Here is a 22,144-nt window from a genome sequence, read left to right on the forward strand (position 1 = left end):
CTTGCCAATTCTGTTAATGAGAAGGGGTGCTGCATTTGGAGATGTTGTGTGGCCAAGTAAATATGCCTTCCTGGCCATCTTCATAGAGATGGTACTCTTTGCTGCTTGAGGGAAGGGAATGGACTTTATTTTAGGAAGCTGGGAGGGCATCAAGGGGACAAGAATAAGGAGGGATGGAAGTTGGGGGTGACAGGTGAGCCTCAGGCCTGGGGAGTAATCTACAGGATGTAGTTTGAGGGAAAACAATTAGTTCCCCTTGTCCCCAGATATCTCCTGCCTAACATATTAAGGTGCTAGGAATCAGCACCATTATGGTCTTATGGTTTAAGGCCTTATTTTCAGCAGACCTTTAAGATATTTGCATTACATGAGGGCTTCCCTGGTGGCGCAGTGGTTGAGAGTCCGCCTGCCGATGCAGGGGACACGGGTTCGTGCCCCGGTCCGGGAAGATCCCATATGCCGCGGAGCGGCTGGGCCCGTGAGCCATGGCCGCTGAGCCTGCGCGTCCGGAGCCTGTGCTCCGCAACGGGAGAGGCCACAGCAGTGAGAGGCCCGCGTACCGCAAAAAAAGAAAAAGAAAAAAACAAAAACAAAAAAAACAAAAAGATATATGCATTACATGAAAAGAATAGTGAAAACAGGCCTATCAATATAGAAATACTAATTAGTTTATCAGATTAGTCATCACCTGGAGTGACATGACAGTAGGGCATCAGGATCTGATAGAATGAGACAAGAGCAGGTTTAGAAAGTAGGAAGGAAAGGTCCACAGCTTGGACCGTGTTTCTGAAATCCCTCTGAAAGGGGGAGGGTGGTGGTAATGGGCACCTGGTGTGGATTGAGGGAAATGGCAGGTGGAAAGATACTAAAGGTAAACTTAGCCTGCTTCCAAATGTCAGCTTTATCAAGCACTACCTGGAACCCTAAGTATGCTTTCACCTCCAGACACCTCCAGACACTGAACTCAAAGTGTCACAGGGTGAGGGAGGTGAGTGGGCAACTTGGATGCACATGGAAATCTGGAATACTACAGGCTACAACCATACCAGGAGCCACAGAGCTAAAGCAGGTGCAAGGGATACAAAAATGCCACTTTCCAAATGAGAGGCAGGTGGGCTCCTCGCCAGCCTCTGATACCTGTGGCTAACCCCTGGCAGCTTAACAAGTACCATCCACCATCTCTTGCATCCTGGGAGAAGGCTCCTCTGCACAAATCCAGTCCACCCTCTGTGCAGCATTTTTCCTTTGGCCAGGAAGGGAACCGATCCTGAAGGCCACTAGAGGGCAGTATATAGCAGGGACCCTGTGCAGGAAGAGCATAGCCGCTACAGGGAAGGGTGGGCTCCTGGTGGTACCCCCAACCCCTACCATCCCCCAGGCCCTGACACTCTCCTTCCAGTGCAGTCCAACTTCCTCCAACTGCAACTTCCAGTGCAGTCCAACTTGCCCCTGAGTTCCATTCCTAACTCAGGGGCACTTGCCTGCCTGGATTCCAGGTGTCTGCTGCGTTGGACCCAGAGCTTCCAGAAACACCCAGGCCAGGAAAGCAGAGCTAGAAATAATGGGAGAGGTGAGAGGGGAAAGGTGGAGGAAGCCAGTAGAAACAACAACCAGGACAGGTGATCAGGAAGGGAGCTCAGGTTTTAATTCCTATGTGCCCTTGCTTGGAGAGCCTATGCCCCCTCTACCACCATACATCTGGGCTCAGCCCATCAGGAGGGATAGGTTCTAGCCCTCTGTCCAGTTTCTTTCTCTTGATCAAGAGTGTGTGGGGACTATCAGTTATGAATTAGCTAGGGATTCCCATGAGTCATCAGTTGGTCCAGTTACATCCCCCCAAAAAACATCAGCCCCATGTAGACCCCTTACACCAGAGTAGGATGGGGATTACAGTGATTCTTGAGGGAGGGACCAGGACTGCAGGCTAACAATTGGGGGCCAGAATTCTTTAAGTATCAGTACCCACAGTGGCCTGAGCCACCTTTGGAGCCCCTATGAACAGAAAAAGGACATTTTTGGGTTTTCTTGTTCCTTGGGTAACCCTGGTCCCTCCAACAGTCGTATGCAAACATGTGGGCAGAATGCTAGTCCTCTCTGGGTGGGAAAAAGAACTAGCAGCCTAGCAAAGGTCAGACTCTGCTGGTCGATTGGGATGCCTCCTCTGAGAGGAGGAAGCAGGGTGGGACGACCTGCTGGGGAAGGAGAGGGGAATGGGAAGTAAAGTATGGTTCCCTTTCTTCGTACCCTCCTCCCCCAATCTGGAAGTAAATCACCATCTGAATAGAGATATTTCCCAATAAGCTCCTGGAAGCCTTCCCTTTATTAGCCCACTTGTAGGAAAATGTCAGATGTCAGATTGGCTCCCATGTCAGATAACTGTTAACGCTGTGCCCCAGCCCCTCATCTTGCCAGGCGGGGCAAGCAGATTATTATATTACAATTTATAAATAGAAAATAAAATAAAATAATCGGGTGGGGCTGAGGCACTGGGGAAGAAAAGGAGAAATAGTCCTCGTCGATGACTACCCATCATCAATCCCACCTACTTAGGACCCAACCTCTCAGTTAGAGGTTGGCCCTAAACCATCGCGTCCATTTTTCTCCCTATCCCTCCCTCCCTCCCAATCAGCATCGTCTGCTGCCCACATCTCCAGATCTCAGCCCGCACACTCCCGTTTAGGCGGATGCCACGAGGTTTCTATGCCTGGAGCGCTCAGTCCAGCAGCTCCTCCGCCAAGCGATAGAGGAACCGAGAGTACCAATGCATGCCAGTTGGCTGGACGGCCCCGCCCGGAAGCAGCGCCCCCAGCGCGTGCAGCAGGCGCAGAGGAGCAAAGGCGCGGTGCGCCCACTGGTGACTCTCCAGAACCGCGTAGCACGAGGCCAGGACATCGTTGACCAGCAGCGTCCCGTGCGCTGTGAGCGGTGCGAACACGCCCACGGCTTCCTCCCGCGCCACTCGGGCCACGCGCGCAGGCCGAAGGGCGTCCCCGCCTGGCGCCAGCACCGAGTCCCCCGCGCGCAGCCGGCGCGCGAACACTGGTGCAAAGTCGCCTGGCTCGGGCGCAGGCCCTCGAGCGGCGAACACCAGGTGCCAGGGAGTGAGCAACAGCTTGCGCGGGGGCCGCTCGGTCTCCACAGCCACGAAAGAGGCCCGGCGCTGCAGGTCCCGGTCCAGGAAGAGCAGTACGGGCGTGGGCACCACCCGGCCTGCCGCGTCTGCCGCCAGCACCCAGTCACCGCGGTGCAGTTCCCGCAGCCCCTTCCGCTCGCCGCTCCGCAGGCGCACGGTGGCATTTCCCGGAAAGCAGCCGCCTGCCCTGACCGCCAGTGAGTTATCTGGAGGGGACAAGCAGAGAGAGGATTGAATGGAGACCAGTTCCAGAATGTTAGTACAGATTGTCAAAGACGTGGGTCAAGCCCAGCGCAGACCTCACCAGTCCCGGAACAACATGCAAGTTCCTACGGATCTGGTCCTAACCTGGGCAGAAATGGAAGGGGGGTTTTCAACACTAACGCCCGCCTGGGGTCCCCTAGAGTCGCAACAGGGCTGCGCACCCTCAGTTTCCCGGAGGGACCCCACCACCCACCCCGTACTGTACCGGCTTTGACAGACACGTGGACGTGGTTGCGGGACTCGTAGTAGACCCAGTCGAAGCCGGCTTCCACTGCCAGGCGCGCCAGCAACCCATACTTATTGCGGTCGCGGTCGGACGTGGTGATATCCAGGGCACGTCCTTCGTAGTGAAGTGAGTCCTGAGCGTGGTGGCCGTCCTCGTCCCAGCCCTCGGTCACCCGTAGGCGCACTCCGGGCCACATGTTCATCACCGCAATAGCCAGCGCGTTCACCCGCTCTTTACAACGCTGTCGGGGAATAAAGGAGTCAGTCTCCTCAGTCCCACTACCACCAGCATGGGGGCTAAAGCGACCTGGACGGGCGGGTTAATTCTTCTTTGTTTTCCCGACACCCCTCCAGTCCCTCCCAGATTTTGAGTGTCCTGAGGAAGTGAGAATCTGAATGGGTGTAGTCGCTAATCTATGCTCTCCAGAACGTCGTTGGCGAACTGTGGGGTCACCCCTGAGATTGAGAGGGAGCGCCCAAACCTAGTTCTTTCCCCCACTTTTAATTTCCGCCCCTCATCCCTAGTTGTTCTGGGACCTCAGTTCAACCTGGGAGAGGGCAAGAGTGGAGAGAGCGGGTGTAAGCTTGGTCAGGGAGGGGTTGAGCAGCCCGGCTCCGCGAGAGGAGCCCCTGTTTTGGCCTGGCCCCCGCCCCAAGCCCCGGCTGCCCTCCCTCCGCCTGATTCATCTTTTGTTTCGTTGCCTTCCCTGGCACCGGGCATCGCTTCCTTCCTTCCTTCCTCCTCCTCCTTTCAGCCCCTAGCATTAACCCTTTCGTGGTGCGAGTGCCCCCCACAGAGGTGCCCAAGCGGAGCCGTGCGGGAGGATCTAGGCTGCTGGAAAATGGGTTGGGGTGGCGGGGGCTGCGCGAAGTACAATGGCCATTCTCCCGGATGACTTAACCGAGCGAGAATCCCGGGCCGAGGCCGGGGACGCGCCGGGAGAAGCGGACTCAGCAGCTCCATCCACAAAGGCGCTTTTCAGCCGCCCCAGCTCAGAGAGAGGAAAGGGCAGAAAGCCGCGCCCCCCATCCCTGCTCCGGCCCGCCGGGTCCCCTCCCCCAGCGCGGCCAGCCCTCCCAGTTCCAGCTAGGGCTCCGCCAGCCCTGAGAGCCCCCCATCTCTCCGTCTCTGCTCCGGAGGCAGCGCAGAAAGGCGTGGGAGTAACACCTGAGAATAACGCAAGCAGCCCTTGCGCGGATCTGGGGGGCCCCCTGCAGGGTGGGAGTGGAGAGGAGGAAAAGCAGCAGCGGCTGGAAGCCTGCGCCGGGGGAGTGAGACCACGGTTATCTCGGCCGCTCCAGTCTGGGAGCCGGAGACCTTGGCGCGCACCACAGCACGGACCTCGCGGGAGGAGGCACAGAGAGGACAGCTTCCTTTTCTTCTCCCCGCTCTGACCTCTCCTCGGACTTGGTTTTCTCCTAACTGCCAGAGGGACGTCTCCCCCCTGCCCTTCTTCCCGAGACTTCTACACCTCCGCAGGGTTGGAGACGAGGGGAGGGGGAAGACAGGAAAAGTGGTAACTCCTTCCAACTTTTTGTCGTTTTGTCCCCTAAGGAGGCCCTGAGGCCTTGACCTGCGGGGGCAGCAGCCCAGTGCAGAGCCAACTCAATGGAGGCCTTTTGCAGCCAGGGTGTGGGAGATAAGCAGGACCGAGGGGGGCTCCCAGGCCTGTCAGAGCCTCTCCTGGGCCTATCCCTTGTTCTGCCCCCTCTGCTGCAGGTGGAAACCAGAGGAAAGGGCCAAGATATTCCATCCCTGGCCAGGAGGGAAGGAGTATCCCCTTCCCAATCTCTGGGTAGGAGGAATGCTTCAGGGCAAGAGCAAGAAGGAATTCTTTCTCCCCTGGACAGGTTTTCCTAACAAAGTAACCTGGAAAACTATGGCAGTTAATCAGAGGAAATCCGTACACCTCCCTCTCCCCCCACCTCCCCACTCCATACACAATTAGGTGGTGTAATGGAAAGTGTATAGGACTTAGAATCAGGAGTCCTGAATTCTAGTCCCAGGCATGCCACTAATTAGTTTCAAGATTTTGATTAAATCACTTTTCCTCCTGGGGCCCAGCTCTCATGTAAAAATGGGAGGCGGGGGTGTGGGTGGGGTGGGGGGGGGTGGAAGAATGTGACCTCCAAGTTTCCTTCCAGCTCTGACATTTGAGATCACAGAGCAGAGGTGGTCCTTCACACCTCACCATAGGTTGGTTAGGTTCTGGTCTGCAGCAGATGCTTAATACGTGGTAGTTGAATTCATTTTAACCCTTTAATTCCAAGGAAAGTCCCTGAGCTACACTGAGTTTGAGGGACACAGGGACCCTTTGATTCTCAGGTGGGCCCATCTGTTCTTCCCATCAAAGATCACTTTTCACTCCGGGACAGTCGTTTAGACTCTAGAATAGCTTTACCTTGGTTCTGGGATGCCTCCCCCACGCCAAAGACAATTCTTGCCCAGCCCCTCCTCAGGTAGATGGCCTGATGACCTGACCCTTGGTCACCCCTTTCCCAGCCCCTTCAGTCTCTTTGGCCCACAGAGCTTTAACACAATCAGGTCAGGAGCCAGGCTAAGGGTAGAGCTTTCTGTCTGCTGCCTAGCCAGCTCCTGGCCCCCAGCTCACCCCAGCCCTTCCTGCCTGGCTCGGTAGCTGACCCCCGGTCCACGCCTCAGCCATTTCCCGTCTCGCCTGCCGCCATCCTCCTTTCCCCGCCCTCCCTGTCTCTCCCAGCTTCACTCTCACTAGTCCCTTCTCCCCCTCCCCATGCAGCCTCTCCCTGGATCCCTCCTGATTACTCAGTACAGCCAGCAGAGGTGTGTGTGTGTGTGTGTGTGTGTGTGTGTGTGTGTGTTTTGGGGGGGGGGCGGGTGAGGGGTGAGGAGTGTAGGTAGGTCCTTGAGATCAAGGTCTCTATAGATGAAGTACAGCTCACACCATCCCCCGTCCCCTCCGCCAGCTGCCACAGGAGAGCAGAGAAATTGGCGGTGCCCTCGAGCAGGTGGGGAGAGGCCCTCCTTACCTCGGTCATCAAGCGGTCTGCACCACTGTTCTCCTCATCCTTGAAGATGATGTCGGGGTTGTAGTTAGGCACCAGGTCCCGGAAGCGCTCAGAGCCTCTTGTCACCCTCCCCTCGGCCGGCCCACTGGCGCCCAGGGTCCGCTCGGGCACGCTGGGCACAAATTGCTTGTAGAGCAGCGGCACGAGCTGCTTGCGCACGTAGCGGCGCCGGCCAACCGGCCCCCGGCCCGGCCCGCAGCTCTGGGCCGGCAGCGCCAGAAGTGCCAAGCAGCACAGGGGCACCAGACTGGCCGGCAGCGCCATGGATGCAGCGGACTCGGGCCAAAAGGGAACGTTCTTGTCCTCACCAGCTCGCTCGTCAGTTGGGCATCTCCCCCTGCACCAGAGAGCGCAGCAGGCAGAGCTGCCCCCAGAGTGCCCTAGAGCTCTTGTGGCTCAGCACACCTGGCTGCCGCTAGCTCTGCCTACATACCCCCGGGGGGTCTGGAACATGCTACTGACCGGCCATCATAGCAGGGAAGGGGGGTCGTGGGTAAGTGCCAATCCTGCCGGGCTCTGCCGTCAGGCTCCGGCTCTGCCAGAACGCCGGGGCTCCGCCTTAAGTGGCCCCTGGCCCCGCCCCCCGCCCTTCTCCCAGGACCGTCCCGCCCCCTACCACCGGGGCGGGGGCTCTAGTCGGCCACCGCCGGTCCACTTCGTTTCCACCCTGGAAACCAGGCAGGCACCTGCCTAGGAAATTCTAACAGCTGTACAGTCCTTGGCTGCCTGGATAAGCATCCCTCTACCTCTAAGCCTATGTGTGGCACCAAACCACCCTCCTCTGATACTCGAATTGGATCTTTGCTCTCCCCAAGCCTACCTGGCAGGCCATGTCCCCCGCTATCATCTAGGAGCTATGGGATCCAATTTCTGCCCAAGGCCACACAAGCCCTTTGGGCACACAACCAGAGCCTCCCTTCTGTGGTCCTCCCCCAACCTCCCCCACTTCCATCTCTCCTCCTTAGCAGTAACCAAGACTGGAAGGGCTGGATACCAGGGGACCATTTTCCCTGGTAACTTTGCAGTCTTCTGCTGGGAGCTTCCCAAGAATCAGGAACAGAGCTGCATACCTATAGTCTGGTTTAGGACTTCAAACTTTTGTCCCCTCTCTTATCCTTGCCAAACACCCAACCTGTGGATAGGAAACTGCTGGAGGGCAGTGGGTACTTAAAGTCATAGTCTCTAACAGGCTAACGATCTCTTCCCTTTACCCTCCATCTAGTCACCTCTTTATCTTTCTCCTTCTCTGCCCCCGCTGGAGCCATTTGGGTCTCATCTCAGAGGCTTTGAGCCTGCAACACCTCACCCATTAATCTACTATCATTTAGAAATCTTTCTCTTGTGCTTCCCTGGTGGCACAGTGGTTGGGAGTCCGCCTGCCGATGCAGGGGACGCGGGTTCGTGCCCCGGTCCGGGAAGATCCCACATGCCGCGGAGCGGCTGGGCCCCTGAGCCATGGCCGCTGAACCTGCGTGTCCGGAGCATGTGCTCCGCAACGGGAGAGGCCACAACAGTGAGAGGCCCGCGTACTACAAAAAAAAAAAAAAATCTTTCTCTAGGAAGGCTTCCCTGATGTTCTGACACTGGACCTCTACGTTTCCTTGAGAACCAGTAATTAACTGCCATCCACTGTGGTATGGTATTAAAATTATGTCACCGTTACTACACAGAGCAGTTCTTAAGCACAAACTTAAACACAATCTTTGCTGAGCACCTGGCATATAGTAGGGTGCTCAGCAAGTATTTGTGGCACTACACTCTTTTTTTTTTTTTTTTTTTTGGTATTCCATACTCACTCCTCACTCAGCTCCATGGCTAACATTCACAGTAACTGTGTACATTAGAAAAAAGCAGCCCTTCCTCAAGCCACCTGATGGCCATTTGCAAGAAAAGTCATAGTAACTATACATACAGTGACTGTGAGGTGAATGGTGCCTCTAGCAGTTGTGCAATGTACAATCTACATAACCATGAGCAGAAACTTTGCCTCTACCCCCAGCAGAGCAGGGGCTTGCAGAGTATTCAAGGCACTGATAGCCTCCGGAAAGATGGAGTTAGGTTCTTCTCTGAGAATCATAAACCCTTGTCAGGCAGCCACTTCTTTTACTCTACATCCAACAGGCAGGTCAAGGAGGAAAGGGCTGGTGTAGGGGGAAAGGGGATATTATATAGGGGGATGTTATCCCATTCCTACACTGATGCCCACCTACCCCCAATAACCAAGGCACAGAAATAAGGCCTGGGCATAGGGAAAAGTCAGGTGACCAGCCAGCTTTAAGGAAGGCTAAGGGAGGAGGAGCTTTCCACTGCCTAATTGTATGGTCTAATACCAGACCCAAGTCCCCAAAGGTCACTGAGGATGCGGATGGAGGGGAAGGGAAAGGATGGTGGGAAGGGCCCCTCTGTTTCTCTCTGTAGACTCAGGACTGGAGGGAGCAAAGCTGTTCAAATAGACACAGAGAAAGGCCCTTTAAAAAAACCAAAGCAAACCCTGGGATCAACTTTATTGCTGATGGTTGTGGCCTCTCCTCCCTATGACCCCGTCTCTCCAGTGGTCCATAGCTCCTCCAGGATAGCACAGGGCTTAGGCTCTGCTGGGCCAGAGGCAAGGGAGACAATCTGCCTTCCAAGTCTGCCCCCAGCTCAGTCCCTCCCCTGACCCCACCCCACCCTATTGCACATCAAATCATGTAAACATGGCTATGGGCATGACCCAGAACAGCAGTGAGGCAGATTGATGTGTAAATGAGTTTGGGACCAGGAGCCAGACCCAGCCACCCAGCCCCACCTCACGCTGGGGCCCAGTTAAATCTGGAAAAGCAGGGGGGCCTGGTCCCAAACTCTGGCTCAGATGATGCAACAGTGCAGACAGCTCAGCTCCCCTCTGCCACCCACTCTCTCAGATTCCAGGTCCTGAGGTCCACCCACCCCTGGGCACCCCTCCAGGCCTGGGCAGCAGATGGCAGTGTCCAGTTTTCTCCCTCCCACCCCCAGCTGGAGGTCACTGGTGCTGGGTCTTCCTAGATGCCCGGGGGAAACCGGAGACCGGCAACGGCAGTCTGTCCAGACCTGTGGAAGAGGCAGGGTGGGCAGTCAAAAGCGGGATATAGGTTCAGTCCTCAGGGATAAGACAACCAAGCCACAGAATGGGTGGATGAGGTACGCTGCAAACAAAGCAGACAGCATGCCATCTCCCCTGCTTGGGATGACCACTGTTCCAGAGGGCTCCATCCCACAACCCCACCAGCCTCACCCCCACTCCCTCTCACCGAAGGCCCGGATCAGCTCTGCCCGCACAGCTGCGGTGAAGGTTTTCACCAAACAGAGAGTGGTGAGGCCCGCGAAGGCTGCGTTGTAGAGGAACACGATGTAGAAATTGCCCAGCCAGTTGAAGCGTCCGAAGTCACCCAGAAGGTCCAAACGAGTGAGCCCTGAAGTACAAAGGCCAGGATGGGAGGTAGGCTCCCCAACCCTTCCCTGGTTCAGAGCCCAGCTTTCTGCTGCCTCCTGGTGGCCACATCTCAACACTGCAACTCATAGGTTGGCTTCTATTCATTAGTTATTCCTATCTCCCAAACTCTGTCTCAGGGACAGTTCAGGGCTATTGAAGAAAGTGTCAGCAGCTAGGCTTGCTTTAACTTCCCTTCCAGAGTTTGGCATCTTCTCCTCCTATGGGGGGTGCCCTCTGGCTCCAGGAGTCCTGAGGAGCATCCTGGGCCTGCTACTTGTTCCTGGGCCAGGAGCCTACAAGCCAAATGTCACCAAATATTTTTTTTAGTAGACAGAGCAGTGTGGAGGCTAAGAGCTCTGACTCTGGTCATGGCTGCTTTGGTTCATATCCGAACTCCACCCTATCTAACTGTGTAATCTGGGGCAAATTCCTGAAATATCTGTGCCTCAGTTTCTTCAACTATAAAGTAGAGAAAATAATGGGACTGTGAGAATTAAATGAGACAACACACATAAAGCACTATATGTGTCAGGCACTACTCCAACACTTACCGAGCCCCTAACAATAATAATATAATCATCATAAATTAAAATTCTGGAGGGCTTCCCTGGTGGCGCAGTGGTTGAGAGTCCGCCTGCCGATGCAGGGGACGCGGGTTCGTGCCCTGGTCCAGGAGGGTCCCACATGCCACGGAGCGGCTGCGCCCGTGAGCCATGGCTGCTGAGCCTGTGCGTCCGGAGCCTGTTGCTCCGCGGCGGGAGAGGCCACAACAGTGGGAGGGCCGCGTAGCGCCAAAAAAAAAAAAAAAAAAAAAAAATTCTGGAGCCCTGCCCCCCCACACACTCATAAAAAATACTCCTACCAGCATCCAACCTAAAGGAACTAACTGGTGGACCCACAGGCCAAGTTTCCTAAATCGCCATGGCATAAGTACAAATGGTAGAGTAGAGAGAATATGAACTTTAGAATAAAATAGAACTGATTTAAATTCTAAATTATGTACAGTATATGGATGATGATGGTGGGGAGGTGGGGGACCTATGCAACTCCCCTACTACCTTGGGTGAACCAGTTACACTTTTGAACATTTTTACCAGGTAATGCTAGATCATAGCTAAAGATGGGAGAAGAATTGAGCATGTTATTTGATGCCCAGCGTGTAGAAAAAGCACCGGACACTGGACTGGGGTTCAGGAGACAGAGGTTCTAGCCTGACTTGGCCTTGCTTCAAACAAGCTGTATAACTCTGGGTAAATCAGTTAGCTTTTCTGTTTCTCTTTTTTTTTTTTTCTTTTTTTTTTTTTTTTTTTATCTTAGTTTGGCCACGCAGCGCGGCAAGCCAGGATCTTATTTCCCCACCAGGGATGGAACCCGCGCACCCTGGAGTGGAAGTACAGAGTCTTAACCGCTGGACCGCCAGTAAAGTTCCTGTTTTTCGTCTTTTAAATGAGAATGTTGGGACTTCCCTGGCGGTCCAGCAGTTAAGACTCCGTGCTTCCACTGCAGGGGGCGAGGGTTGATTCCTCATGCCACAGAAAAAGAAAGAACTGTTTATCAGATGATCCACCGCAAAAGAAGATTTGGGGGAAAGTGGTGCTTCTCCACCAAAAAAAAAAAAATGGAAGTAAGTAGGGGAGGCTGTGGGATGGATGTAGCAAATGGAAAAAATATGAGCTTTGAAGCAACACTACTCTGAAGCTCAGCATAGCATTTTATAGAGCCTCTGTTTCTCCATCTGTAAAATGGAGATAATCCCTCCTCATAGGTTTGTTGTGGGAATTAGAGAGAGCATGAATATAATGTGTCTGCTTACCAGTAGGTACTCAAAAAAAGCCAATTCTCTTACCTCCTTTTGCTACTTACCCAGGGTTCGAGAGAAGACAGGAAGTGCTGAGCTTAGGACCAGGAGACAGACACAGTTCCCAATTATCTGGGTGGGATTAAGGAAAGGTCAGGTCAGGGTAGCAGAGCTGCCAGCACCTAGTGCTCAGGCACGCCCCCCAGGCCAGCTACCTGTGTCATGGCTGTGTCATGCCATCTGGGCCGCAGTCCCCAGAAGAGTGGAGAGCTGTAGAATCCCACGACCGAGGAAACCATCAGGTAACTGTCACTGGGTTAGGGAAGAACTGGTCTGCTCCCAAGGATTAATGCCTCATCTCAAAGGGAACAGACCTCTCTCCCCCAGCACTCCTTTCAAATCAAGTCTTTTCCATTCTTTCTGAACCCTGGGTTGGCCAAGTCTTGCCCCCTTCCCTATCACTCCCACTGTAGCTCTGCCCAGCAACCCAGAGGAGACAGGTTTGGTGAAGAGAGGCAACGGTGGGTTTCCAGAAAGATACAAGATGAGTACGACCTGAACGACGGCACCAAAGGAGCCCAGCTTGGAGAAGGAGACCTGGCCCAGGGAGGCACCCTGAGAGATGGAGCAGTGTCACTATGCAGCATGCCCCACCATCATCAATGCCACCTGCACCCAGCCTACCCTCTGGCCTCAGATTCTGCCTCCTCACCCGGCCTTTCTTAGGCCCTCCCCAAAAGATACAGTGGGAGGGCAGCCCAGTACCTGCATGCCCCGGGGCATGGCAGCCTCATCGATGAGCAGCTCCAGGATGTGGATGGCCACAATGAGCACAGACAGACCCTGTGTGAGGCAAGGTCATGGACTCCCATCCCTGTCCCAGCCCACGGTTGTATCCAGAGTTGAATGTTAAGAGCAGACACTCTGGTCCAACATTTTCAGTTTCTAGTTAGCTGTGTGGGACCTCCTGAAGGCTGATGCTAGCAAGAGAGCACCTTTGAGGGTATTATAAGATACACCCTCTCCAGATGGAAGGATTGCAAAAAGGCCAAATAGAAAAATATACCTCTTCCTCCAGACAAATAAGACTTATTCCCAAGTCCAGGATGTAGCAAATGGGGGGATGGACTGGATTTCGACCCTTATTTTCACCCCAGAGCAAACCTGCATATCTGCTTAGGCCCTGCGTGGCCTTGGGCAAACTCCTTAACTTCTCAGTTTCATCATCTACAAAATGGGGACTGATGTGCTCAGCACAAGGCAGGACACAAAGTAGATACTCGCTGAGAGGCAACTACTATTATTGATGATAACCAGGTCCTTGCATCTCCTCCCTGCTCCCTGAGAAGGGCTAAGGTACTCAAGGGCCTACTACCTCCCAGCCCCACCAAGGCTGGTATCCATACCGTCAGTACCAGCAAGCACAGCATGGCCAGTGGGTAGCCCAGGTTCCGCTGCCAGGCTGAAGCCTTCCGCCGCTTCTCTGTGCAGGGATGGGAAGCAGTTAGCAAGGGCCTAGAATGAGGCTCTATTCTCCTTGGGGAAATCAGGCATCCCAGTGCCTACCAACCCACATACCCAGCAGGACCCTCTGTGTCTGCAGAGCTAGGACCTGTCTGTGCAGCAGTTCCATGTCCAAGGGCAGCCAGCAGGAAGTGGGATCTGAGGGCAGAGAAGATGGTGCTGTCCCCGAGTCCTGCACAGGCCCTGCCCAAGCCACGCTCACCATCCCAACTGGGAAGAGCTGCGTCTCACTGCAAATCCTGCGGGTCAAAGCTGCCTCCTCAAAGGCTGAGCAGTGCAGCTGCTCCTCCAGGTCCTCCAGCAGCTGTGGGCGGGGGAAAGGGAGGGATGGGCTGTCAGAGGCTCCCTGATCCCAAAGGCCCCAGGAGAAGCCTGCTCATCTCAGGCCTCCTTTGTCCTATTCCTTCCCCTACCCTCATTCACCACCCTGCGGCCAGGAACTTTATGCAGTCCCTCCCAACTGCCATGTGTTCTGCTTTGTATGTCTGGTGACCAGCTCCAGGTGATGAGGGTCAAGGATACAGGAGCCAGCAAAGGCTGTGGCCCTCTGCAAGGTGTGCACTGCACAACTGTAGGGTTGCTTCATTGTTTGGCTCCAGCTTTGCAGGAAGCCCGCCCTGCAGGATCAAAGGACAAGGGGCACTACATACCCGGGGCTTGACCAGCAGCTTCCCAGTGACCGAGAACATGCGGGCGAGACCTAGCGGAGTACACACTGTGGGGACAGGAGCCAGTCACTTGCCAGACCCTTCTCTCTACCGCTTCCCCTACCCACCCTTCCATTCCGCCTTCTACCCTGGTTGCTCTGGCCTGAGGACCTTACCCATTCCCTCCCAGGTCCTGAACACTCACCCAGGAGCAGCAGGACCCCGAGGAAGGAGATGCAAGAGTAGAGGTAGCAGAGGTAGTACTCCCAGAAGTCTAAGGGTAAAAAAAGTACGTCAGCCCATCTCTCTCCTCCTGCTTACTGGGGGATGACAGGCCTCAGAGTCTAGGCAAAGGCACAAGACAAAAGCCTACAGGGGTTAGGAAAGTAATGTAAATGAGGAAAGCTGGCCTGCAGAAGAAGGAGCGACAGAGACTAAAGCAAACTGGAGACCCTAAGCCCTATCTAAAGGGCACAACCACTATTTGGCCCAAGTCACTGGGGCCTAGTGTGGCCAGATCCTCAACCTTGTCAAGCAAAGCCAGACATCTGGATATTAATGTGAAATCTCCCCATTTCAACGGACTCACATTTTTTTTAATCATTGCATGGGCCCAATGGAACACTTCTACAGGTTGGATTTGGCCTGAAATCCATCACTTTGAAACTTCAGTCTAAGGGAGAAGGTCCCAAGCTTCTCCACTTTAGAGGGATACAGTTGGTCCAGGCAAGGGAACACCAGCCAGCTGAAGAGTCACCCAGCCGGGAGGGTGGGGAGGAAGCTGGCCTTCTCACCATAGAGGGACTCCGTGCTGGCTTTATTGTTGTCCACAATGGCTGACGCCACCCACACCATTCCCAGCACCAGCAGAGTGAGGAACATCAACATCACCACCGTCTCGTAGACCCGGCCCAGGACACCCTACAGGAGGAGGCAGTAGGTGGGGGGCGGGCAGTGTGGGGAAGGAAGGAGACGGCAGAGATGGCAGCTTGGCTGGGGACCCGAGAGGACTGGATTCAGGAGGCAGCGGAGGGCGTTTCCCACTTACTCTGCTAAGTCACTCTGTCCTCCTGCCCCACAGTCCGGGATCATTCCCTCTACTGGATATCCTTCATTTGCAATCCCCCTCCCCAGATCCCTTCTCCATCCTTGTCTTGTCCTGGGAGGCTGACCCCAAGGTCTGTGTCACATAAGCTCTTTGCCCTCTGGTTTCCTGTTCACCTTGCCCAATGGGAAGGGCTGGCAGGAGAGTGGAAGGTAGGAAGAGAAAGAGTCCAGGGTATTTTTTTGTGTTTCCTCCCACCTTGGGCACCTTTGACACTAGCTCCTCTCCTGGGTGGCCACACCTCCCCAGCTTCCACTATCAGTGGGTTCCAGAAATTATTTCTCCCTTTGGCTCCCACAGGCTTAGGGGCAGTAATGACCTCCTGTTGTCACTAGTGCCTCAAGCTCCTTAGTGCTGATTAAATGTCTGCAAATAGTCTCTTCACTAAAATCTCTTCAGTTGAACCATCTCAGTGGAATTCTGTCTCCTGTCTGCACAGGTTGATTGATACATTCCCCCACTCACCTTTCTGGAGCCAGCGAAGCCCTCAGACTCAGTGAAGAAATATGCAAAGGGCATGAGGAAAATGAGGGACAAGTTGGAGAAGAGGAAAACGAGGTTCCAGAGGCCTAGACCCAAAAAGGAGAAGCAGAGATGGTCATCAAGGGGGGACCCCAACCCACTGGGGACTGACCATGTGGCAGGGAAGGCGGGAGGGATAGGGTGTTTCAAAGTGATGGATTAGCCCAGGCTGTCTGTGTCTGCCCTACCTTATCTGCTCTCCATCCCCACCCTCAGCTGCAACCAGGATCGATGTACCATGGATGAGGGAGCCATTGAGCCACTGGATGTAGTAGTTCCGAGGCAGTGAGAGCAGCACCTCGTTGCTGATGATGGAGAAGGGCAGGAGCAGGACAGCACCCAGGGCGACTGCCAGGGTGAAGGTGCACAGCTCGAGCCTGGGCAGAGAAGGGGAAGTGCCAGTGATTAGCTCAGACACTCACTTCCCTGGGCCCAAGAAGCCCCATTCGTCCCCAAGGGCACTTGTGACTTCTCCTAGAAGCAGCTGTAGCAGTGACAGCCCTAGGGAAAGGGCTGGGCTCTACCCACTGCCTCCCCACCATAGCCCTTACCTCCAGGAAAGCCTTGGCATGTGGGATGGGAACACCTCAGGCATTTATGGGAAACTGGTCGCCTGCCATATCACTTGCCCAGACTGTCCCCAGGAATGTGGTCCTCCCGCACTTGCCTATAGGGTGTGCCGGGCATGATGCCAAGCTAAGGGGCCTGACTTCTCTGCTCAGCTCAGGGAAGTGGGTTTCTGAGCTTGCCTTCTTCAGCCTGGACAGAGCAGGGTCACTCCATATGGCTATGCCCTATGGGAAGGTACTAAGGCAAAGGGGGGACAAGGGGAGTTGAAACCCAGCTTCATAGCCAAGGCCTGTGCCCTGGGCTGCATCAGCTGAAAAGAAGGGACAATTATCTAGTTGGTCCATGGGAGGTGAGAGAGGGGGGTTGCCTTTTAATCTGTTGCCTGTTGAATCAGAGGGGTCATCTCTATATTTTTCTCTTTAGGTGCTAGTGAATAATAACAGCCAGAGTAAGGGCCATCCTCTCAGAACTAAGCATGCCCCGCCTTTGAGGGTCCCACCTTCCCCATCCCCTGCCATTTCCATCAGTCTGTATCCCCACCCCACACCCTCTCCAGTGGCTGCTGGGAGGTGAAGCCAAGCTGGAGCCACTTCTGGTGACTTAGGCCCGCAGAAGAGGCTTCAGAGTTCCTGGCCAAGAGGCTGCTTGAAGCTCCCGGCCTAACCTGGGAGACAGGAGCAGCAGCTTTTCCAAGCATCCCTAAGATAGCATAAAGCCAGAAGAAGCCAGAAATGGGGCGGAAGCAGAAACTCTCTCTTCTGTCACCTTACTCTCCCCCAGCTCCAGGGGCCTCAGATCCCAGCTTCTAAAGGCTACTAGTGCCAGGTGCTGAGGCAATGACACTTACGCAATCTTGTTGACTGTAGCATCTTCATCATCCACTACAAAAGACAGAGGCATGGGGAAGAGGCAGGCCATCAGTGTGTGCAGCTCTGGGAGCCATCTGTGTTGCAGTGTGCTCTCCTGCTCCCTCCTGTCTCCTGAAAGAAGGGCCTGGGCCCACTGAGGCAGAGCTGGGCAGGAGGCCCTGGGAGAGCTCACACTATGAACTCCACAACCTATTCTCTGGCCAGGGTGGCAGCTAAAAAATCAGTGGTCCCAGGGGCTTCCCTGGTGGCGCAGTGGTTGAGAGTCTGCCTGCCAATGCAGGTGACACAGGTTCGTGCCCCGGTCCGGGAAGATCCCACATGCAGCGGAGCGGCTGGGCCCGTGAGCCATGGTCGCTGAGCCTGCACATCCGGAGCCTGTGCTCCACAACGGGAGAGGCCACAACAGTGAGAGGCCCGTGTACCGCAAAAAAAAAAAAAAAAAAAAAAATCAGTGGTCCCAGGTGGAGAGAGTATGGACCAGAAATTCCCCCACTTCCCTCCTTCCCCAGCTCTCTTCCATCATAGGTTCCTCTTTGTAAGCTGCAAATACAATGAATGACTGGTCTGTGAGGTTGGTTACATCAGTGGCTAAGTATAGCAAAGGGAACTGGCAGGGGCGCAGGGTGGGAGGGAGAATCATTGAGAAAGTCCCCAGGGAAACCACACTGAGGACTAGCTGCTTTCTTGGCTGAGGGTGCATAAAGCCGTCTGGAGGGGAGGAAAGCTTCAGGCCAGGACAGGAAGATCTGGACAGGCTGGAGCTAGGAACTGTGGTAAGTGTGTCCCTCCCCTTAACCACACAATGCCTACAGAAAGCTTTAATCTGAACTCTCTACCAAGAGAAAGGTCACCATCACCAGGTCCTGGGGCCCCAGTGGTCAGGGAGGTCTCTGGTCCTGGGTATAGGAGCACTAGGAGAGGAGATGACAGAGCTTGTGCCCATGATAACATTCACCCTGCAGTTGCCTGCTTTAGGTTCACAGAGAGCTTTCACATTAGCCATCATATCTGGTCTACACAATGACAGTGGACTGGGTAAAGACTGTTAGGCTCATTTTGTAGACGATGAAACTGAGGGTCACAAGAGTTACATTACTTGCTCTGTGGCTCTGTTAGTTGAGGGACTTCCATCTAGACTTTCCACTCTACCACCTTGTCTCTGCCTGTGGAGGGAGGGAGGCAGAAGAGGCAGAGGCTCCAGAACAGCCACCTCTCCTTTCCCAGCAGGCACCATAGGCCTCTACCCCTGAGGCTGGTGCCATGGCAACGGGAACACTGGCAGAGGGCAGGCAGAAGGGAGGGAAGTCACAGGTACCTGTGGTGAACTCAGCAGGCTTCTTGAAGCGGGTCAGGGCGATGTGGCAGAGGATGTAGAGTGTCGCAAACAGAAGTGTTGAGATCTGTGGCAGAGTGTGAGCGAGATGAGAAGCTCTAAGCCCCACACATTTCACAGCCCCAATGGCCTCTCTTAATTCCACAGGGACACTTTCCCAAAACTAAGCTCCATACTTCCAGGGGTTCCATCTTTCTCCCCAGGCCCTCAGGGGCCTACAAGAAGCACCAGACAGGGGCTGTCCCATGCACCTGGGTAAACAACACCATGCCCAGCTCTACAAGGGTTTTTTCCTAGGAAAAAAAGAGTTCCAACTGAACCCTGGTTGGTAAATTGTCAGAGAAGACTCCTAGCGATGCACATATCCACACACCTGAAACAGGCCACAGAACCAGAGGGAATTTACTCCTAGCACATTATTGGAAAAGGAAGCAGGTTTGAGGGGAAGAAGGGGATGTCTGCATTGTCCTGGTGCTCCACCCCCCTCTTCCTTCACTCCCACCTTGATCCAAGCTCTAGGAGAAAATAAGTAGGAATCATGTTCCTAGACCAACTCAGAGCTTCCACTCTGTTTATTCAGGGGCCCTGAAAGATCAAGTCTGCTCTGGACCAAACTAGAGCCTCTTTTATGCCCTGTCCTTAACAGTAGGCTTTAATTGGGGCCCCACATCTATAAAGTTTCTAGAGCTGGCATCAGCCCCTTTAAAAGCTATCAATCCCTGGTCCCTACCTAAGGTGATTTGCAACTGCAGGGTAGGCCTCAAAGGGTCTGTCCCATGCCCCTGGGGGACTACTCCTCCAATGGACAGTTATGGCAGGACTTGGCCAGGTTATTCTACACATGCATGCATCCCTACTCTACCGCAAGTAAGCTGCTATTGCCCAGGGAAGGAGCCACTGGACAGCTTGGCTCCACAACCAGGGCCAGAGAATATTGAGATGTTATTGTGTTTGAAGTAGGCAGGATCAGGGACTTCCCTGGTGGCGCAGTGGTTAAGAATCCGCCCGCCAATGCAGGAGACACGAGTTTGAGCCCTGCTCCAGGAAGATCCCACGTGCCACGGAGCACCTAAGCCCACGCACCACAACTACTGAGCCCGCGCTCTAGAGTCTGAGAGCCACAAATGCTGAGCCCACGTGCCACAGCTACTGAAGCCCGCACATCTAGAGCCCATGCTCCAAAACAAGAGAAGCCGCTGCAATGAGAAGCCCATGCACCATAACAAAGAGTAGCCCCCACTCGCCGCAACTAGAGAAAGCCCGCACGCAGCAACGAAGACCCAACGGAGCCAAAAATAAACAAATTAAAAAAAAAAAAAAGAAGGCAGAATCAGTCTCATAGGTGCTCCAGTCCCCAAGAGGAGCTGACCCTACAGGGAATCTGCATACAGCTCTCTATGCAAAGAGAGAAGTCATAGACCCCAGGAGAACCAAGGGTCCAGGACAAAACTGTAGCTTTTAATATCAGGGAAGTAGGGTAGAATGAGCCACTCAGATTGTAACTGCAATATTTTTACTGCCTAGTGCTCTGCCCTGGGCTTGCTTAATAAGCAGGAAGGTGGGAGGGCTCAAAAGGTCAGACTGGAGTTCCACGCAGTTCCATGCAGTTCCAGCAGAGGCTAGGTCATTTTCTAGAGCAGGGGATTGGAGCCAGGTGGGGGAGGTTGCCCTTGGCCAGCACTGATGTCCTCAGCTAATGGGACTAAAGGATGGGGGAGACATCCAGGATGCTGCTTCTCTGTCCAAGGTCTCATCCTTCCCTGTTCTCTAGGAATATGGGTCTCTGGCTCTACACTGTCTCAAGGCCTGGGTGTGCCTCTACGATATGCCCAACCCTGTCATGTGGAACTATCCACTAAGAAACACACAAGGAAAGCTTCCTGAAAGCAGATCTGGAGTTCTACACATGGACAGATATACTCCCTACTTCTCAGTCCTCACAGATAAGGGCAGACCTAGTTATGCCATGGCTCACTTTAGCCCTCCTCCAATCTGAGGCTGCCCAGGCCAGACTAGGGCCAAGCCTGAGAAAAATGAAGGATGACCCCATCAGTGGGTTCTCCACTCACTAACTTCTATTCTTCTAAACCCTTCCCTTTCCCTTTAGTATTTGTGGGTGAGGGCTACCCAGGGTAGCTCCAAGGGAGGAGACAGAGAAGAAAGGAGAGAGATGAGAGTTCAGAGCAGGCCTGAGAAAGATGCGATCCCCTAAACTCCACTGGGTGCCCCTGGCCCAGAAGTGAGGAGTCCCTTGCTGTGTGGCAGTTTCAGCTGTTACTCTAGGTGGCAGTGAGGCAGTAAGGAAAGCAGCCAGGTGCCCTCCGTAGCACCGGGGGAAACTACTCACAGGAAATCCCTGAATGGCTGGGAAGCTAGGAAACTCGGCTTGCACGATTTCTAACAAACACCAATAAGGGGGAGGAAAAGAAGGGGAAACTTTAGTTGTTCTCCATCTCTACACAGTAGAATCCACCTCAGCAAGAGTACTTTCTTCTAAAGTGGGAAACCCACCAAAGTCCACTGTTCGTCTCCCCTTCATCGAACATTATTTGGGTTTGAGAGGTAAGGGCAAATAAGCCTCCCCCCAGCCAAACCCATCCCTCTCCAACCATCTGACTAAAACCGGCAGGCTCACCAGACTCCCAGACACACGAAGACCTGCACTCCGAACACGGGCGGGGGTGGGGGACAGGAGGGGGGGAGGGGCGTGTCGAGTGGGAGGCACGGAAACCGATCGGCTTTGTTTATCGCGCAGCTACCCAGCTGACCAGATCTAGGGATTCGCCAGCCCGAGCACTGGTCGGACCAGGGCCCTTCGTCGTTAGCCCCTGGACCAAGCATCGTCGGCCGGCACTCTGAGCCCAAGTGGTCTCACTCCGACCCGGACTCTCCCTCTCCCGCGACTCCCGTTCCCCACTTGGTCCTACCCTTCCTGCCCGGGTCCCGCACTCACAATGCACTCGCGGACCCTCTCGTGGAATAGCTGCTCTCGCACGGATAGCACTTCGTAGTCAGCTGCTTCCATACTCTGCTCAGCATGACTGGGTCGGGGGTGTCTCCGGGCCCGGGGAGGACCAGCGGGGATGAAACCGCCGCCGCCAAGCACCCGGACCCACCGAAGGAGCCTTTTCTTGCAGCCTGTGACGAAGACTCGGGGTAATCTGAGGCTCAGGTTCTGTCGTCTGGACGCCCTTCCCTTAAAGGGGCAGGCACCCGCGGGCCTCGTTTTAAAGGGCCCCGGCCCCCCGCTGCTCCCTCCCCTTTAAGGTCAGGCTTCCGTAGAGTTTCAACGCAGACACCCGCCGATACGCACGCTAAGAGGAAGCACAAGTCCCGGTTCTATTTTACAAGAGGCAGAGTGACAACACAACGGATGGGCGGGATCATTCCAGGGAGCGGAACTCATTGGCTCCTACTGAGCTGCCGCTCTTCGCTAGAGGAACGCTGATAGGCTCGCCCCATGGAAAGAGGCGGGATCTTTGGGGCTTACCGGTGCTAGTTCTAAAACTAAGCAACTGTCTTTTTCACCTCCCGTAGTTGATAAGCAACGAGTGTGACCTTGGTTAAATAAGCCATTTGGATCAGGCCATCCAGGTGAAATGTGAGAGCACCAAAGGGTTCTGAAAGGTACCGCTGCTCAGTAACAAAAGGCCCG

General features: G+C 54.5%; 2 protein-coding genes across 3 annotated transcripts; both read right to left on the bottom strand.

Annotated features, from left to right (window-relative positions):
* Positions 1-2,293: 2,293 nt before the first annotated feature.
* Positions 2,294-7,227, bottom strand: DHH (desert hedgehog signaling molecule). The gene is made up of 3 exons (XM_007452254.1): positions 6,632-7,227; positions 3,603-3,864; positions 2,294-3,339 (listed from the first exon to the last, which is right to left on the bottom strand). The coding sequence occupies exons 1-3, from the start codon at positions 6,932-6,934 to the stop codon at positions 2,714-2,716; spliced, it is 1,191 nt and encodes a 396-aa protein (XP_007452316.1). The 5' UTR covers positions 6,935-7,227; the 3' UTR covers positions 2,294-2,713.
* A 1,916-nt stretch (positions 7,228-9,143) lies between these two features.
* LMBR1L (limb development membrane protein 1 like) lies at positions 9,144-21,857 on the bottom strand. Of its 2 annotated transcripts, none has more exons than XM_007452255.1 (17): positions 21,443-21,857; positions 18,472-18,556; positions 17,135-17,168; positions 15,955-16,094; positions 15,661-15,764; positions 14,885-15,011; positions 14,296-14,364; positions 14,094-14,158; positions 13,675-13,747; positions 13,498-13,581; positions 13,326-13,402; positions 12,685-12,762; positions 12,461-12,534; positions 12,135-12,225; positions 11,985-12,051; positions 9,940-10,101; positions 9,144-9,739 (listed from the first exon to the last, which is right to left on the bottom strand). In XM_007452255.1, the coding sequence occupies exons 1-17, from the start codon at positions 21,512-21,514 to the stop codon at positions 9,672-9,674; spliced, it is 1,470 nt and encodes a 489-aa protein (XP_007452317.1). In that variant the 5' UTR covers positions 21,515-21,857; the 3' UTR covers positions 9,144-9,671. The 2 variants fall into 2 exon arrangements, with proteins under 2 accessions (XP_007452317.1, XP_007452318.1); XM_007452256.1 differs by having other exon boundaries at positions 9,160-9,739; positions 12,461-12,474; positions 21,443-21,810.
* Between the last annotated feature and the right edge of the window lie 287 nt (positions 21,858-22,144).

The sequence above is a fragment of the Lipotes vexillifer genome, unplaced genomic scaffold (assembly GCF_000442215.2).
Source record: "Lipotes vexillifer unplaced genomic scaffold, Lipotes_vexillifer_v1.1 scaffold422, whole genome shotgun sequence".
Lineage (NCBI taxonomy): Eukaryota > Metazoa > Chordata > Mammalia > Artiodactyla > Lipotidae > Lipotes > Lipotes vexillifer.